At 43.7% G+C, this 20,296-nt stretch overlaps 1 protein-coding gene across 6 annotated transcripts in view; it reads left to right on the top strand.

Moving 5' to 3' along the window:
* The window catches only part of LOC119130964 (mediator of RNA polymerase II transcription subunit 13-like), a 56,966-nt gene that overhangs the window by 21,683 nt on the left and 14,987 nt on the right, over positions 1–20,296 (top strand). For all 6 annotated transcript variants that reach the window (XM_037264974.1, XM_037264973.1, XM_037264969.1 and 3 more), the window contains 3 exons: positions 999–1,236; positions 15,225–15,309; positions 16,590–16,673. In XM_037264974.1, coding sequence (XP_037120869.1) covers positions 1,107–1,236; positions 15,225–15,309; positions 16,590–16,673 — 299 coding nt within the window. In that variant the 5' untranslated portion in view covers positions 999–1,106. The remainder of the gene's footprint in view (positions 1–998; positions 1,237–15,224; positions 15,310–16,589; positions 16,674–20,296) is intronic.

Here is a 20,296-nt window from a genome sequence, read left to right as displayed (position 1 = left end):
GCATCTGTTGTGTGTGACATGTCAAGCGCTCTATAAGTAATCCTCCACGAGCGCTTGTCGGGATTCGGCGACACCCCGCACGGAAAAGAAGTTTGCACATTTTGCCTTCTGTGCTCAACGCTGACAGGTTGCATGACCACCCATCTCTCGCCACCCCCCCCTCCCCTCCCTGATCCAGTAGCAGTAGACAGCAGTGTCAAACAGTGGAAGGACTTTTGACACTGACTGGGAGTGACGAGGCAGCAGTGGAAGCAGATGTCTCTCTCTCTCACTCACCCTTTTTTTATTTTGCAATGTCTTTGGTAGACGCAGCATCCTTGACCTTGTCGTGGCTAATTTTAAGGCAGGGCTTATCGCAGCGCCAATGTTTATACCTCCCATTACACGCACTGTCATTATAGGAGGAACTTGTTTGCAATTATGGTTGCGCTCAGCATGCAGCTGTGCACGTGCAAGACGCTGCAAGTGCATTGTCGCTCGTGCTCGGATAAACATGTGAATTTCAACAGGAAGTCGGCAAGCGTAATTGGACGTCCTCCGAGGAGTTATTGATCGCATTAGATGTTTTTTTTTTTTCTTTCATGTGAAACACAACAGGGCTATTGCAGTGTAAAAGCCTCGCCGCACTCACGTTATTGATTCATGCTTAGTGCTTGCTTTATATCATCCTGCGTGTAGGAAAATAAATACATACCAGATTGGCACTCAAAGATAAAAGACCTCCGGCAAGTGAACAATTTTAGTAAATTGCTTACATCAGTAGACCTCCTGCTGCTTTCTGGAAAAAATAAAAACCTAACTAACCGGGTAACTAACCAATGGCAGTGAAAACAAACCAATTTCACAGAGAGGAAGAAAAATCAATTCTAAGCACATGCTCGGAAAGGAGTACAGTAGCTTTAATACAACTTGAAAAAGATAAATGCCCACCGTTGCGAATGACTGACAAGAAGAAACAATTGATGGATTAATCATCATTTCTCTCTCCCCCCCATCAGGCGGATTTGACGGGGATCAAATGGCGCTGCTACAACTTCCGTGGCGGCGGCGAGTACGGTCCGGTGATATCGGCGCCGGCCCAGGACGACCCGGTCCTGCGCAGCTTCATGCGCTGCGTGCAGGCCAACCTGTTGTGCGTGTGGCGCCGCAAGATCAAGCCCGATGCCAAGGAGCTGTGGATCTTCTGGTGGGGCGATGAGCCCAACCTGTCAGATGTCATTCATCATGAGCTGGAAGGTGAGCGGGAGGAGGAGGCAACACCAGTTGCTCCTCTTTTTCTCTCTACTGTAATGTGCTAAAGTCTTGTTAGACTTGGTTTTAAAGAGGTGTATTTAAATCGGATCATTCATGCTAATACAGTTATGGAGTCAGAGTTCAAAGCGATGCCGGGTAATACGAGTCAGATCATCTTTGCCCATTGAAATAAATGGGAATGCCATTAATCCGTTCCAGCCTACTTCCCGCAAACGACAATAAAATTAGTTTTTTGTATTGGGGTGAAAATAGCACACAATACAGTAATCGTGGATTTTATGAATTGTGTATTAGCATTAACGTTATGCTAGTGGACATTTTAACGTTTCTAACATTTTAATACGCGCTGTGTTGTCCTCGCTAGCTTGATGGTTAATCTCAACTGACAGCAGCAACATGAATAGTTTAGAGGCCTTTTTTGAAGGAATGTTAACAATTTGGTAATGCTTATTGTGAAGCGAGTTTGAGTACAAAATTGGCCATTTTTATTTTTTTTGGTGGGGGCAGAGTAACAATTGACATGCGCTTGGTCACGCAACAATGTCAAGATACCGCTTGTCTTGTACTTGATTTGAAATGAGCCGTCATGGCCATTTGTGTCATAACATGAAGTAGGTTCTTCTTTGACTGCAGTTCAGTGATTCCGCACACACGCTGTCGTTGTCTAACACACAAAAGGCCTCTCGTGGCGCGAGCTGTCAATTCCTCGGCGGGCTTTGTGTTGTTTGTTTAAGACGTGTTTGCGCTTAGTGCGTAAAAGTCCTTTACTTGTACCTCCTATAGCACATATCTTTAATGTGTTTGCTTTGCAGCTCAAGTGTTTATATGCTGCTCGGGTACTATTGCCACGCCGAAGCGCCGCGCGTGCGAGAACGAATCACAGTGAGCTATCGCACTTGGGAGACTGCTACTGTCAGCACTATTGGCCCTATTTATAGAAACATTTGCATTATCTGCCCGCGCACGTGTGTCGAAATCCAACATATCGACTAAGCCGCGGGAAGACGGCACGCGGGGGAGGCGGGATTATATTATTCTGCCTCTGCTTTCATTAGAGGAGAAGATGGAGGGGGGGGGGGTGGATGCAGGGGTTGTCGCGATAGTGCGAATTGGCCATGAAAGAGCTTTGAAGGCGCAACATGCGGATGCTTGACAGATGTCGGCTAAAGCTCTTTGTTCCCGCATGTGTAATACAGAGAGGTCCTTTGTACGTTGATATTGTCGCTCCAGACATACGACCGCCAACACGCAGTCAGTCCTCAGTCATTTAATAGCCTGTTGGAAGTGTGCAGGATGGAGACATAAACGCAGCGTGGTGCTCAGACGCGAATTAGGCTTCACCAGAGGCATCTCGGTTACATTGATGCATTCCATGTACGGGGTCCCTGGACCCCAAAAGGTTTGAGAACCTCTGGTCTGACTGTCTCTCCTTTTCAGTGATCGTGACTGTCAAATCGATATAAAAAGAAAAGAGGATCCTGTAATTACAATGTCCGTCCGTGAACCCGCTGACGGAACGTGTTGGTGTGAAGAAGTGCTGAGTAGCCGCGCGGTTAAATGTTGAGTACGTCGCTATTGTTTGAAGGTGATAAATCTCTTGACTGGTGCTTAAGTCTAAATAAATGATGCCTTTGAGATAGTGCCAGGAGTGTGCGCAGCCAGGATGGAGTGTCGCACCCTCTGGCTCGCGCCACCTCTCTGATATTGTCTTTGCTTCAATGGCAAGTCTTTAAGGAGCCTGTTTTCACACTAAGTGGCGTCTTTAAATAACCACAAGGGGGAAAAAACAACAACACACGAGAACAATTTTGAATGATGTTCATTCTAATCTGAAAAAAGACACAAGAAAGGAGCATTTTTCAAGTGTAGCGATTTGTTGTCATTCATTTTACAATGTTGAGCCAATGCTAGCCTGGTCTTGTTTGAATAACAAAAAAGGCAAACATTTTCATCCAGCTGAAGGATCATACATAACACAGCAGATTTTTGTATTGTGCAACGTCATCGCAGTGTTAATACTCATGCACAAGCACAATCTGTGTTTGCAGATAATGAGATGATTCATCATCAGGATGAATATTTCATCAAAACAGGAGAGAGATATTATCTATTATCTGGCTATTTAAATAAGTGCCAAATCGTAATATCCCAGCTGTGCTCCGAAGAGACCTTTATGCAAAGCAAAAGTAATTTATTAGACATGAGAACTCATATGCATTGTCCATTAGCAGCTAATCAGCTAACGGTTAACAAACATTATTTTATTTATGTATAGTCATATTTGTATACAATTCCACTGGTGTTCCTCAGGGTTCCTTACTAGGCCCTCTGTATTCAATCTATGCCGTGGGGTTCAGTTTCTTTTGTCAGAATGCAAAAAGGAGCATATGAGTGCGAAAGTGGAGCTGATAATGAATGCAATGTATTTTCTGGTGAGCGTTAAGTAGAGGCTGATGACTTTGATCACGCCGCAGGCGGTGTTCCCATGTGCTGCCATGACAGCATGTGGTCAAGGTGAGTGCAGTAGGAAGACTTAACACAGCCAAGAAAATGTTTTATTCATATAAAATCTACTGGATGACAGGAGACATTTTCCAAACATTTCAAGCTCTTTGTTCGTCCCTCAGCCCCAAATTTGTAAAAACGTCGCAACCAATCATGGCTCATCAGTTTTCTGAAGCTGAGCTGTGAATGGTTGTTCATGAAACATGGCAACTGTGATGTCATTTCCAGTCGACAGCAAGTGGCAAAATGGCCGCCCCCCTGAGATGAATAAAAACGGGTGAATTTTGTTGAACTCATAGTAAGAGTAACTCAGAGTGAGAGCTCGTACTTGTTTAGCAGGTCAGTGTTACCAATACATGACAGCACCCCGGGGGGTATATGTTGGTAACTACACTCAATTAAATGCATATTTAATTCAAACCACCCTTTGAGACACCACAGTGTCGACATGACTAAATAGTACATCTCAAATGTGTAATTTTAGACTCTCATAACCTACAATTGGCTTCACTTTCATCACCATCCGTCTCCTTTTGAAAACATTTTAGCATCATTACGAATGTTTGAGCAGTCACCGACTTCCCGTGGGAGTGAAAGTGAAACAAAGTGAGAGACGAATTAAAAAAACAAATCCGTCTCGTGCATCCATTATCAATTCTGGTGAAATGAAAATATGCGAGCGACAAGTGGATCAGAGCGGCGGCACTTATGAGAAAATAATTATGTATAATGGAATTAACAAAAGAGGGCAGAGTGACTTGGACATGATTTAGGCTTTGGTAGTCACACACATGCCTAAACACAAACAAACAAACAGGAGTTAATGCTAATCTAAGATGCCTAACACAGGCAAAAGTATTGAGACAATCAATTAAAATGATCCAAATAGATTATCCTCCTTATAGACGAGCGGAAGTTGTTGTAGTTGTAAAAACTGGCAATGCCTCCCGTAGGTGTTAGGGCCAAGTGTCCGGATATTTTTGTCCGCAAAGTGGCTGTGTAGTGCGAAGACGTAAACCCGTTAATTTAACTCCCAGCAAGACACCAAATAAACACATTCGGCTAAAGTGTTCCTTAATTTGCTGTTGTAGGGCAGATTTGCTGAACAGATGCGGCGTTTATAGCCGTGTTCCCCCCAATACACATGCGCGCACACACAAAATACACACACACACACACACAATGGCACCTGTCCACCTAATAGCAGTATCACATCGTCGGATCAGTGATGCATGAAGTGTTTTGCTTGAAGTGCAGCGCAGCAGTAGTTGTTAAGGGACAAAAAGCTTGCACGCGTTTTAACCTTCTCACTTAACGGCGGCCCGGACGAATGTTAACGCGGCCAATCTTTATGCACTGCTGAGAGGGCTGCCCAATACACTTTAAGGGTTGTTGGGGAATCTTAATTTCACATTGTCGCTGTGCGCAAATTAGCAGATGCTTCCCAGCGTGCGTCGCTGGCCGACTCATTTGTAAGAAAAAAAAAAAGGATGAGAAGCACTTTGTTGTACTGCTGTACTTAAATTAATTTTTTTAGAAATTCATATTTAGCCTGAATTTTTGTTCTTGGTAGCTACTTTTTTTTTTACCATCCAGTCAGATTGTGCCTCCGTGTGAATATAATTTGCCCGTTCATTGACAATTAGTAGTACTGACGGCATTAGCAACTGTTTCTTTAACCAATCCGATTTTCTTCCTGCATAGGTTTCGTTGCAAAGCATTTAAGGTTACGACTGGCAGTAAATTGGCCAATATGAATTTGTCGGAAGGCGTTGGGGATTAAGGGCAAAGGGACCCACAGGTCATTTAAAAAATAAAGAAGCAGGATAAAAATGAGAGTGGGTGAAAATGAGCTTTTCATTGGGTTATTTTAAAAGAGAAATAGCTATTATTATTCATTGCAGAGAAACATTCTCCTGAGAGTCCACGTGTCTGTTGGCCTTGTGTAAGGTGAAAAAGGTATTTACGGATAAAAATGTAATAAAAGAGCTTTTTCGAGTGAATTTAGTCGGATTTGCTACAAAAAGCGGTTGGCCGACAGCTGTCCTATTCAGGTAAACTAGGAAACTCTCTAGTAGTTTCTACCTTCAAACTGTTGATTTTTACTTTGCTGTAAAACTGACGTAATAATCTCAAGAGAATTACACGTTGAATATTTAAACATTGTGTCCCTTAGCTTAATGCTAACATATAATGCAAAACGTCATAGACGGGCTAAAGATAATTAGCATTGATATTAAGAGTAACAGCGACTCATCAACACAAAATTGCAACTAGATCCATTTTCAAAATCCTTCCGTCCTAGTTCCCTGTATGGTGTTAAAAATTGGTTGTGACTACTAATAGAAAATAGGAATGGTAGAGTGATATGTTATTTTGATTAAAAGGCGAAGGGAAAAGAAAATCTATCCTAGATCCATAACAACTCCTGAGCTGCTTTTCTGTGTCAACAAGTTTTCCTTGGCATGCCTTCTCTCTTGTGACGCCTGCCTCTCCTCTCCTCTCTCGCTCTCCATCCTCTCCCTCCTCTTCTCAGCCTTTGTTGTGCTTTATTTTGCTCTCCTCGCTTGTTTTTTGCCGCTTCTCTCTGTGATGTTAGCGTGCTTGGCAAATAAAAGGCGGGGGTGGGATTTGCTGTACAAGTGCCAATCAACGCCCGCTCCTCTTTGCTCCTTCGGGATTTGTCTTAGGAGCATCTCTCACCCGAGCGCAACTTAAACCAGACGGAGTGAATAATTTCCTGTTATTTTTTGGTTTGTTTGTAATGAAGTCAGTAACTAGGTCGCCACTTGCCTCAATAGGGACAAGGCTTCCTCAAAAGGAAGACCTATGGAGGTGATAAGACCCTCGTAAGACCGCCGAAAGGGAGTGAGAATGGAGATGCTAGTGAAAAAGTGAGTCACATATGGAACCCCCCCCCCCCCCGCCCCCCCAACAAAAAAAAAAAGGAAAACATGGGCGAAAAAGAGGGGTGGACGGGCAGTCAGACGAGGGAGGGGAAGATATCCATGAGACGGAGGGGAGGAGGAGGATTGCGCTTGCAAACAGAAGAAACGCCTTGTTAAGGAAGTGGGAGGCGACATCTGGGATTTGTCTTGAGGCCCATCAAATAGACGGTGCGCCATATCCTCGGCTTATTTGGGGGAAAATTCACACCGAATGTGTGGCTAGTCTGTTCATCTCCAAACAGCAAACAAATGTTCAGTCATGGCGTAACAAGGAAACTGTTTTTTTTCTCCTCCTCTAACTTGGCTCCCCCGGTGGTGAGGAGGGGAGGGGGGGGGTAAAAAAAAAAAAAGAGGAAAAAATGACCTCAGTCTTGTTGACTTTTCTGTAAATTTGTCGGCAAGGACTGAGGATCTCTGATTTCCTTCCCTCCTTTTGTATCCACCCCCTTTGGGCTGCCAGGGCGTGGCCTGTGACCTCCTGACCCTCCACTGTGTGTGTGTGTTTCAGTCGAGATGTAAGGGTGAAGTTTCCCAGCTGCACACAGAAGGGTGAGGGCGGTAGAGAGGGGAGGGGGGGAGCATACATTTTCTTCTCCTTCCTTTAAAAAAAAAAACACACACACACTGCCAGAAAGAATGAGAGCTTTGTGTGTGTTTGTGCCTTGAGAAGAACGGGCAAAGAGAGACTGAAAAAGCGACAGAGAGAATATTAAAGAAGTAAACAACAGATAGAGGAAAGAGTTTTTGAACATATTAGAGTGAAGGAAATTTCCAAGGTATCAGAGAAGAAGGGCGACTCCGGAGTTGACGGGGAGGCGGGGAAAAGTGCGCCAAGGCTGCCAAAATGTGAACAAAAGCTCAACTTTCTTTTTTTTTCTTCTTCAATTTGAAACCACAATAACAGTCAGGAAATCGCACACCTCCGTCAGCTGTTAAGTTTTTTTTTGTGTGTAACTGTATAGCACACATTGTAGCGTATAAAACGATTTGCTCAATCTTGTAAATTGTCACGAGAGCAATCTCCCACTTTAAAGTCAGCAGACAGAAAATGAACATCGTGTCGGATAACGACACTGCCTCCAGTTGTCATGTCAGTCCATGAATCAGTTTGTTTTCACCCATTAACCGATGCCCAAAGCTATCGGAAAAACACGAGGAGCCTCGAACGCGGGTGACTCATGTTTACTATGAGCAAATTCCTTCCGCCGCTATTTGTGGATCTTTTATACCACCGAGCTTCCAAACAGCTGATTCGTTTTCCGCTTGAATGATACAAAGCGTCGGTGACGGTTGTGAATGATTCGTTTTCAGGAGTGAGCGACCGTGAGTCGAGCCGTGCGTGCGGGATGTGACGCGCTTCCCTCCCGGTGTTTGAAAATCAGCAGTTTGTGTGGCCTTTCAGCCCGCGTCAAGTGACTACTACAGCCAAAATTGATTTTCTCCACTGGCCTTTTCCCGCTTTTTTTTTTAATCAGCTTAGAAGAGCTGATTTTGTTGCCGTAGCCGCACAATCGATGCTCCCGCCGCAGCCGGTTGGCACTCCAGTTGGTTGACTCATTTGAATTAATGCCGTCAAAATACTGTAACATGTTTGTGCGAGTTGAAAACTGTCAGCAATGAATCTGATCTGAGACCAGATCCATTAGTTCATAAACGCCGCCAGTGGCTCAGCCGATTCGTCCCCACGCTTGAATCGAGTGCATCTTGGTCCTCCCTGGGAAAAAGCCAGGAGGGCTCTCCAGCTCCCTCCCGCTCCTCCATTTGGGGAGGGGCGGAGGCGTGTAGGTGAAGGAGAGCGCGAGAGAGCGAGAGCTTAACTGTCAATCTGCGGCCGCCGCTCCCCCCCTCCCCCACCCGCTCCAGTGGCAGTTAGGGAGCCCTGTGGAGTCCCACTAAGCCTCTCAATAGCCGCCTTGCCTCCCACCTCGAGTCTCATTCACTTCTAATGAGGTGCTCAAGTGTCTGTGGCTTAACATGAGGGTCAACAGCACAGAAATGAGACCTTTTATTTTATTATCATTTTTAATAAACATCCATTTGCATGCTGCGCTCATAAATGCAAACGTGATAAATGGAATTATGCCCGTTGGATGCTGTACTGAGAGTCTCTTGACCTCATAGGAGGTTACGGCGCCCGGAATTTTCTTTTTTTAACAAACTTGCTTCTACTGCTGCTGTTGTTTTCCTCTTTCCTCAAAGAGTTCTCTGGATCAGAATCAAATGTGTTGACATTACGCAAAAGGCTAGCAGCCGAGTTGAAAAGGTTGATGTGTTTTTCTTTTAGAATCCTCTTAATATCTTTTATTATCCTTCTTGACATTTCTTTTCGGAATTGCCGCCGTCTAAACTTAGGTTGTAGGTATGCTCTTCAAAGCTATAAATGGAGTTATGCCATATGTTCTTTTGCACTAACAATATGATGTCATACTTAATAGTAAACTGTCAATAAAAGTTCACCCGCAAGCAAACACTTTTACACAGACAGAGGAAACACGGCGGTGTGTTTTGGAGGAGAGGCGACATCATAAAAGCGAGACATAAAACCCAGACTATCATACACATTTTTATAATCTCATCGGTTAAAGGAAGCACGCTCAGCAAATTAGGCCGAAAAGAGTCGGGCCGTTCAGAGGAGCCATAAACTGCGGCGCGCATAATTTTAATGCTACCTAGTTGCTTTATATCTGTATTAAAGCACATCTAAGGAATTCATCCATTTTTTTGGTGTGTATTTTTTTCTTAAATTTAATTTCAAATTTAAATTAATTTAATCAAAGTGAGTCCTAGTCAAGAGGCAGCAACAAATATAAGCATCAATTTTGAGCTAGCTAGCTAACTATGTATTACACAACAAGGAGGGTTAAAGGAGTAATCCAAGATTTTTGTAAAATCAATGCATACTTAAAATCTGTGTTCATCAGTATGATTACTTGGGGTGAAATCTTCTCCTACTGATTTTTTGCCATTTAATTATATTTTATTCATTAAATGTCGGCGTTATGGAATCCAGGATACCAGCTGTGATTCTGTGCAAATGCAAATGAGACCGAGAGGAGTTTCTAGACGACGTGCGAAAAAACAGCTCACAGACACCACGTCCCGTTCATTTATTCATTACCGCCGACTTATGGGAGAACACTTGGCACTTTGCATCCATCCGCGCCGCTTCCCAAACATCAAAACGATTCGCTTTGTGTGTGTGTGTGTGTGTGTGTGTGTGTGTGTGTGTGTGTGTGTGTGTGTGTGTGTGTGTGTGTGTGTGTGTGTGTGTGTGTGTGTGTGTGTGTGTGTGTGTGTGTGTGTGTGTGTGTGTGTGTGTGTGTGTGTGTGTGCGCGTGTGCGCGTGTGCGCGTGTGTGCGTGTGTGTGTGTGTGAGAAGAGTCACAGTAAGTGACTGTCAGTTATGAGGGAGTGAATGGGGAAAGACGGTGTTAGCGTTGGTGAGATGCCAACACACAAAAACAGAGCGGCCACACATTTCGCGCCATCTTTTCCCTGCTGCTCCTCTCCAGTCATTTCCAATCCGCCGCAGACTTTGCGTTAATACAGTAAATAGCTGGTGAATTATATATTTGCGCTGTCAACATGCTGTCACACTATCCCGCATGCTATCGCAGCAACTGTGATGCTTAATCAATTAAACAGTTTATCGCGTGCAATCTGTTCTCCGGCTCCGCTGAGATGATTATTCGTACATTTTTGTTTTTAATCTGTAAAAACGTCCTCTTTTTGATTTGAGCGGGAGACTAAGTGAATATTTGAGCTGAGCTAGTGGGGGGTTTGATGTTGGTATTTTGTGTTGCTTTCAATAATTGATTTTCCTTTTCAGTGTGCCCATGACATTTACTTCTCCTCGATTATGTAACGAAATAGACTGAAATATATTTTCAGCTCTTGTTGTCACTTTGACTGTTCAGTTTTAATAAGCAAATTATTGTTGATGTAATTAGAGTGAAGGAGCGATTGATGGTTTTATTTTTACTGTATTTGGGGATTTTTTTTTGTTTTCCTAACTCACTGAGCAAACATCTATTCTTGTGTGTTTGAAGGTCATGCTGCCTTGTTTCGATAGCAGTCGACATAAAGTTCGATGTAAATTGCCAAATACAAGCAATAAGCGCTTAGTGGGATTCAAGATTGAAACTTTGAACCTTTCAGTTGCGAAAGTCCAACGTACAGTTGAAACTAGTTTTTCACATCTGCTCAGATAGTTCTGTTTTTTTTTTTTTTTTGTCTTTCCCCTACACCCTGAGTCAAATTCCCCGCTTGTCAAAGCCAAGAGAGAAAAGCAAAGTACTGAGAAGTAACAAGGGGAAGTTGTTTGAGTGCTGAGAGAGAGCGAGAGCGAGCCGGTCATCCGCCCGCTTCTACCCTCCACTTTGACCTCGGCGTCGCAGAGGTGGAGCTCTGCTGACTGCAACTTGACTCCGCCGCTTCAATTCTCACTCTCACCACAAAACAATCATGAACTTTTTGGTCCTAACTAGTATTTTTTTTTCTCTCCTATTTTTAACACACATGCCATCATGTCTGTTTGCACCACTGCTACACATTCTAAACACCTCCAGACGCAGCCTACACATCCCTGGTGCCTTCTTTCGTTTTTTTTTTTTGCCTGACTCACCCTCACAACTATGCAAGCAACTCCAGCTCAGTCACTTAATTGATTCCAGACTTCCCTCCACAAGCCTTCACTCTCCATAAGCGTCCTCCTGGACTCTGGGTCTCAGTGCCGAGTTCATGTTTCCATTACATGGTGTCTAATGACTTGATGGAAACATGCTTGTCCATGTGCAATGTTAGCTTAAGACAATAATTGTGTTGCTAAGTTGGCAGTGCTACGTAACTTTGTCCTCCCCCGGGTTTGCAAGTTTGAGATTATGTAGCAATTTTTTTTACATTAATTTCTCGAGGACACGTCGTCTCCTAACTCTTCTCTTCCTCATCCAGTATACGAATACTTGAAGAAATTACACTTGTGGTCGGAGAAGTGGCTTTGATAAACAAGCTGGCGGCATCTCAAGAGGTTGTAATCAACTTCATGATGTTGAAACAAGGTGTCATTTTAAAAAAATATATATATATAACACCTTGTGCTGGCAGTTCTTCTTTAAAGTGGAACAAAATTTGCGAAAGGTGTAAGCTCAAGAAAATAGCTTGCCTCCGTTTTATCGCACTTTTAAGAACTGTTATTACACACAGAATTGTGTAAGTGTGTATTTTTTGTGTAGCTGTGTAAACACACACACAGCCCGGGAACAATATTCACGCGCTGCTGGATAAATTCAACCTCATTAGAGTGTTGCTACATGCTATTGACCTTACCTGGCCCTGTCATAATCAGTACACTTGATGCTTATGTGAGGAAAATAGGAAAACACCTGCAGTCAAACAAAGGTGTGGGAGGGGGGGGGGCGCATAAACTGCACTTATTTTAGATTGCAGCAAATCTGCACGGGCTTCGCGCCACGGCCCAGACAGGGCTAGTTTAGGGGGGAATGGGTCGGCCCTTGAGCTGTGGGTGATATTGATTCCAGGCAAATGAACAAATGGAAGAGCCGGAGAAAAGGGAAGGAGGCGTGCGGGGAAAGGTCGCCGCGTGTTGTCGCACCTTGGAGATCAATAGCAGCTTTGTTTGTTGGCTCGCCAGTGTGCTTGGTGAGGGATCGCGCCCCCTAGTGGTGATGTAAAAGATGGTGGCGTTACGTGGCCGTCAACATGGCTTATGTTTGCAATGTGTTCATTTTAAGTCTGTTTGAAAGAAAATGAGCTTTAATTAAGTTTTGGCGTGTTTGAGGAGTCAAACTGTAAATTGAAAAATCTCTATTTATAGACCCACCTGTTGATAAATTGTGGTTTACCGCCGCCTTTTCATAGAGTCATCCCCATTTTAAATACAGTGCAGAAAATCCACTTTTAAAATGACTTTTCCCTCTCCTGCAATTTCCCAGCCTTGTTTTCTGCGCTAATCAGTAAAAAGGCAAAATGACTTTAATCTAATTGAGAGAGTGTGCCTGATAACGTGCGGCCCATTTACATTCTCCGGGGCGTACTGCAGTTGGCTGTAGCCGCCGCCGCCGCCGCCGCCGCCGCCGCCGCGTCTGTGATGAATGACGGATCATGATGCATTAAAGCCCTATTGCACTCAGCTGCACATTTGAGTCTCTGCAGCACGCTTTTCCCTCGGGCCATCTGTTTTCCTCCCCTGATTAACAGGCAGTAAATCTGAAAATGTGGCGCTTAGTGACGCGCTGTTGCTACAGTGACAGTGGCGCCGTGTTTTCCTCCAGCCTACATGCACAATTTCGACATCACCGTCGCCGCGTGTTGAATTTGACGAGCTTTTCTTACGCTATTGACACTTGTGCTGATGCGGTGCTAACTCTAATGGGGATTGCGTAGTTGGGGTCTAAATGTGTTCCGTTACTACTGTCGGGATCCATAAAAAGAAGGTTATGCTGTACTGCTGCTTTTCTGGGAGAAAGGGAAAGAAAATCCCCACATGATAGTAACCCTTTATTGGAAAAGACTTGAAAGTTGTTGTGTTGGACTACATTAGTTTTTCAGTTTGAGAAGTGTAAAGTGTGAGGAAAATTCCAGACTTAACATAAACATATACTTCCTTGACAACAATAACTACTTTCCTCTTAGCCCAATCATTGACACATCTTAAAGTGTTGCATCTTAAAGTATACAAAATATGCAAATTATTTAGCTTAATGTAAGTTCCAGAAGGCAAAAAAAGCAAATAGATGAAGCAGCTAATGCTAATTAGCATCAGTGGTACAGTGATTGCAACAAATTGAACACAAAGGTTGCAGCAACATCATGTAGACAGACAATATTTGTACTCATATTCTTTATCCTCTGCATTGAATGACCAATATTAGTGCCAGGTTTTAGGAGTAGATTTTCAAACAGTCACTTTTGCTTTACTTTTGTTCTCGTTTGGTTGACTTAAAGCGAGGTGTGAGAAGATGTTTTCCTAGCCTCCCCCCCTCCCCCCATCTTGTCGGTCGAGTTCAGCAGTGTTGAGCTGCAAAGTTGATCTTTTTTAAGAGGTGTACAGAGAAAGAAGAGATATCAGGAGAGCGGCGAGAGCTAATGAGCTGGATTTTGCCGGAGACTTGGCGTTCTGCTCATCTCACTGCTGTGTTAGATAGAGCGAGCTGGCTCCAGCAAGCTTCCTGTCTGCGCCCTCAAGCAGGAGTAAATGAGGGCTGGGTGTTGGGGAGGGAGCAGGAGGGGGGGGGGGGGAGGAGGAGGTGGATTGGGTGTTGGAAGCAAGAGAACAGAGGAAGAAGGAGGAGGAGGAGAAGCAGGAGGAGGGCACGCTGTTGAAATTGAATGCCAGGACGCCATGTTCTCGCGCCTGCGTTTCCATGGCGACAGGGTAATTCTGGCGAGTAAGGAAATTTCATTCACCCCTGTTAAGAGGCAGGGGGGGGGGGCGCGAGATGAAAATATTAACCGAGCACAAGGGCGGGAAGACACATGACATAAATATGAGATTGAGAATGAAGACCCCCACCACCCCATGAGGTCTTTGCATTCCTCTTTTCTGTGATGATGCTGGGGTTTGTCCCCCCCCCCCCCCCCTGCACCCCAACATCACTTCCCCACACGCAAACACAACACCCACCCTGCACACGCTCAGCCCTGCAGGTATACAGTATGGCGCAGAACAAAGACAAGCACTGTTAACTGGACGCTCGCTGTGTGTGTTTATTTGGGAGCTGCAGTACAGTAACATTCCTAACCGCCACCCCCATTTTTATAATATATATATTTTTTCAAAATAAAAAGCTGTTTATTAACACTATAAGTTTGAGTTTATTGTCAAACTATTGTCAAAAATGCCCCAATTTAGGCTCAATTAGACCCAACTTTCTAATATATTCTCAAAACAACACAACTCCCCCAAAATTGTCATTTTTTTCCTTTTTGACCCAAATTTGGTTACATTTGACCCACCTCTCTTTAGCTTGTAGCTCACTTGCATGTCAACAACCTTTTTGTTGTTGTTGTTTTTGCCCGGGGGCTGTTGTGATGGGGGTTTAAAAAAAAAAAAAGGGGGCTAGCCCACAACTAGACACGCATGTGCAAGAACCCGAGTACGCGAATGGCACCCGCACGCTTGCTCTTGGGCTAAGCGAGGCTGACAACTGCACTGGGCTTGACTGGCTTGTCGCTGCAGCTAACCTGACACTTGCCCAGTGTGCGCACTCGCACACATACACACACACTTGCTCTCAGTGACATCACAGCGCGCGTTTTCATCCCCGAGCGCGATTCCCGATATGATGCGCCGGTTCCCTCATCAGCGCGTGCAGCATGTGGTGACAGAGCACGCCATAAACAAGCGCGCGTGTTGTTTATAATCCTCAAGCTGGCCGCTGCAGATGCTTCTCTGTCTCTGAAAACATCATTACTGTTGCCACCGAGAGGGATTATAAAGCAGCGTGGGTAATAATGCCGTATATTGAGATTTATAATTTGATGATTTTCACTTTTCAGTGGCCGAGGAGGGGCTGTGGGAGTGCGGACTGTCCTACGAGTGCAGGACCCTGCTGTTTAAGGCCGTACACAACCTGCTGGAAAGGTAATGAGAAAGTGAATGGCAAAAACATACAAGACATGAATGTCTGGGATTGTGTTTTTATTATTCAGGAAAAAAAATGGAGCCTGTTTGGAATTCCAAAACCATTTTCTCAGAGAAAGTAACTATACATGACAGTTCTGATCAAGTTTGTCTCGTTTTGAAAAATAACACATCCACCGAATGTAATTCCCGTCGGTCTCCGAGGTCAATTTCGAAAGATATCTGAAGTGCGTCCCCAAACAAAAAGTGCTAAACTAAATAATTAGACATCTCCACTTGTCTTCTGGCATCCTCACCTCACTGAAATTAATAATTTGAGCAGTGAATCATTTGCTCAAGTACCCAAAGCTCTCCTTTCTGAGCCAGAGCCATCTGTTAAATGAAGCAGCACATATTTGCTCTCTATTAAGTGAAGCATCAGCGATCATCATAGGGGGCAGGCGGAATTAACCTTCCTATTACCTTGAAGCTAGCTCCTTTTATTGCTAGCTGTTCCGACGCGACAGCCACTGCCTTCTCCTTCGCCACCAAATAAACTTTGTCGCCGGGCGGCCGATTTACTTTTCGTTCCGCTCAAATGAGCATAAATTTGAGTCAAGTGGCTCTTAATCAAACAATCACAAGCAAAGCAATTAGGAACCATTTGATAAACTGCAACCGAGCAAACGATCGGGACCATTAGAAAAGGCAGAGTTGTAATCGTTTGACTAAATTAGCTACCTGAAGCTCGAGATTGTGTCAAGCAAAATATACGCACGGCGATTTCTTCACGATTGAAATGATGACAAATCAGGCATAATTTGAGCGTTACGATCAAAGCAAAAGTCCGATTGTCAGATTATCTTGCGGTGTGGGGTGCTTGGAAAACAGTCAAGTTAAGCTAAAGTCAAGTTAAGCTAGCTACACACGTAGCGGATGGAAGCACTGGAGGCTGCGCAAGTCCAATCTATAAAACAATCGTGTAAATCCTTGACTTGGGTCAGAGGATCCGGTTCGGAATTCCCTGGCGCCGGCACATGGAGTAAAAGTCAAGACCGTGGAGACGGTCACTGAAGGAAGGCAAGAAAAACCTCGGCAGCAGAGCAACTCGACTATTTGATACCATCGAAAGCGTCCACCGTGCAGTTTACTCTGCTGCTCAAGTTTTCCGCTTCCTTGTTTTGTTCGGGCGTACGTTTCTATTTGACAGCCTGCTGTTGAAAGCCAAGGATAATGATCATTATTATTATCACGGTGAAGTGAGCGTCTTACATTCTCTTTTGTTCTTCTCACCGCTGCAGATGTCTCATGGACAAAGGATTCGTGCGAGTCGGCAAGTGGTTCTTCAAGCCGCACCAACTGCAGGAAAAGTCTCTGGGCAGCAGGTGAGTGGAATTCCCAGCTCGCAACATTGTGAGGCTATTCAAAGGGTTCATTTTAGCCCGTGTCTGGATGTTTGTATGCGTTAGTGGACTCTAGTGACACTTAACCACAATCGGATACGTTTTTGCTTCTCCGACTGGGGCAGATGTCGTATTTATGGCCAAAGCTCCAAGTGGGAGAAGTAGAATGTTTGTTGGTTGTAATAATTACTTATGTAGGGAGACTTCTAAATATCTGTTGTCATGTGGCGTGCACCGCTGCGAAGCCACCACCCCCAACAAACACCCCCTCCCCTTTCCCATCCTTGCCTCACGCTGAGCCACTGTTGCCTCTTTGAATTATTGAGCATCCTGCAAAGAGGGAGAAGGCGGAATATCAGCGCAGCTTTCAATGTCCACAAACAAAACAAAAGGCTTTGGTGAATGACACTTTTGTTCTTTATTTATTTATTTATTTTTTACAGCCGCTCTGCTTTGCTTGCACTTCACATGCGGGCAGTCCAAATGCACCCCGCATGTTTCTTTTCCACAATAGCATTGCTTGCGCTAGACTCAGGAATCCCCTCTGCACATCAGAAGCCCCCCCCAACACACACACACACCACGAGGGAGCATTGCTCAGTTGATGTCATGTGACCTCCCGCCTCAGCTGTAACCAGCTCCTTTGTCTCCTCTGCACCTCCACGCCGTCGGTGCCTTTTATCCCCAACAGAGGGCGTCTACAACAGCGCGCGCCATCCTCATGGCCCAACACCCCCCCCACCCCCGCCTTTGTCAAGCTTCCCCGGTGTTTATCTCGCGTGTGTCCCTGGGGCCATAGTGGCGGAGAAGAGCGGCGCATCCAGGAGAGAATTCCAAAACCTCCTCCCTCTGCTCTCTTTGTGTCGGAATGAGGAGGAAGCTCTCTGGGTTGGGAGCGAATTGCATCAGACGCTTAAAAAGGGGGTGGGTGGGGGTTCACTGGGAGGAAGAGGGATAAGAAGGAGGGGGGGGGGTGCCGAAGTGATGGTCATAAATTAATCATTACTACAGACGGCTGAATTGATGCATTACAGTCTGTCCCTCTCATTAGTTCAGTCAGTTGTATGCATGCCAACTACAATACAATGTAAATTTATCGAGGCTCTCATTTGAATTCATGACCGCATACAGGACAGCATATTATATTTTAAAGCTTGAATAAATAAATAAATAAAAAAGAAATTCTCTTGTGACTGAAGACGCTAGAGAATGTTGTATGATCTCCCTAACAATACTTCACAGTAAATAAATAGCGCACAGATGCTCCGCTCTCCTCGGGTGACATTGAGCTATTAGCCGTCGTCTTGGCAACAGACACTTGGTGCCCAGCCATATCCCAAGGTCACGGAATATCCAAGCAGAAAGGGAAACATTTTTTTTTGTGCTATTATATATGTCGTACTTGTAATCTCTGGTACAATAAGGAGTGTTGATTAATTTTTTGGGGGGCAGTTAGGTGACCCAGTGCAGCGATTCCCAAAGAAAGGAAAGATGAACTGTTCAAACTGTGCATACCGTCACTGACTTGTTCTTCCATTATTCATACATTGAACTACCCAATGAAAAAAATTCTTTCACCAGAGGAAAAAAGTTTGATTCCACCTAAAGACGCAATCATACAACCTGACTGGGACGATGTACAAGTGTCATGAAGTCATCATAGATGTCAAAATCCTCGCTAATGCTAAACACTGAGCAATTAATTGGACTATAAATGTGAATGTTTCTCATTAGAGGAGATGTACGCGTACTGACAGAATTTGCAATTAAAGTTGTCGTCGGGAGCCCATCGTTTGCGTCGCGGCCAATTTATTTGGAAGCCTTCTCGTTAAATACGCCGTTTGTATTGACACGCAACAAACGTGTTATACAACACGTGTAACGGGCCTCCCCGGAGATTGGAGAACACAAACAATGACATATTCCGTGGATGTTTTCTATCATTCTTACATTAGCAGGTAAACCAAAGCGAGAGGCTGAAATGAAACTAATTACTTTAGCGCAGATAGATGGAAAAGTTAAAAAAAATAAATAAATAGTTGACTGGCATTTTTTTAACGGTTGCAATTGAGTCTAGGAACCAGTTTATGTTGCCTGGCATCTTATGTTAAGATATATTACTTTAGTTTTCCCTTTTTTTTTTTTTCTGTGACTTGCCAGCCCAAACTTGACATACTGCTGTAAATCAAATTGAGTTAGCACAGCACAGTCTGTATTTGTTACACTGCTAGCTTCTAAATACAGATGCTGGCTAAATCTTCTTGTAGGACAATTTGTATTCTAATTCTTCCTCTTTAATCCAACAATGCTACATGCTAATGTGACGTGTATGTCAAGCATGTCGGAACCTCGCCGGAGCCGCCCGCTGTTTGACACATACGTTCAGTTTTTCTTCATTGGTCTCAGCCAGTGATGTTCCACGACTCGTGTACGTGTCACTTTGGCTGTACTCACAAGTTGAAGCGAGCTTATCTGCATATTTATAGCATCGTTAGGAGGTCTCTTCATGCCCACATGCAATTTGTCATATGCACGCGGCCACTGGATTAGGTACACTTGCTAATGAGATCCTGTGCCAGAAACAAGATCGATACAGATAGTCAGCCATAAAGATGGATGGGGATTATTAGGTAAATATTTTCTTGATGAAAATCATAATAATAAAGAATAATGATTCATAATTTAAAAAAAAATCATTTCAGGGACAAAAATATATATTTTGGAGATAGTGTTACATTTTCAAGTTAAAAGTCAATCCAAAAATAAGGTTGAATATTTTGTGGACAGAATTTTTAATATTTAAAATTTGCTTATGTTTGAGATAAAAAGTTGCATTTATTTTTTATTAAAGTTATAATCTCAAGAAAAAAAATCCCTTATACAGTATGCGGTCCACTCATTTCAATAATACTGCACATAATTACTGTATTGTTGAATGTTATCAAATATGTCTGAATACTAGTACAGTCCACATGACATTCAAATAATAACAGATTTGAACCCAACCATCAGATTGTCATTTACAAAGATAACAAATGCCAATACTCTGTTTTTATTAATCCTGTCAGAGAAAAAATACATTTATCTGTCGTACTGAACTGAACTGGTTTCTTCTTATCGTTTGCAATCAAATAGCCAGTGGCTTTGACGATGATTTGTTCAATAACAGCATCTCAAATAAAAGCGCTGTTATGTTTTGATCGAGATTCTGCTTGACATTGCTTGAATCCTTTTAGCGTAAACATAAGATCACTTGCTAAAACTTCAATTTCATTGATATGTGTGCGGCAATTGCAGCAATGTGTGTGTGTGTGTTGCTGAATTATTCACTCGCCGCACTTTCTCCCAGGCTGGCTTTGCTCTCACTCTATATTTCAAACTGTATGTTTTTTTCGCTCTCTCTTTTTTTTTCCCTGTGCCTGGCTGGCAGCTTTACGCTTCATCTGGTGCATTTGCTTAATTTTCAACCACCGAGGCTTCTTCTCTTTCTCTCTTTTTTTTTTTTTTTTTTATATAAATATAAAATGAAGACCTTCTTACTGTCGTTCCCAATCACCCTCTTTTTCCGCACCCCTCTCTTCTTCAGTCTCCGGCTGTGAGGATCA

The sequence above is a fragment of the Syngnathus acus genome, chromosome 12 (assembly GCF_901709675.1).
Source record: "Syngnathus acus chromosome 12, fSynAcu1.2, whole genome shotgun sequence".
NCBI lineage: Eukaryota > Metazoa > Chordata > Actinopteri > Syngnathiformes > Syngnathidae > Syngnathus > Syngnathus acus.
This window is presented reverse-complemented; position numbering and strand designations above follow the sequence as displayed.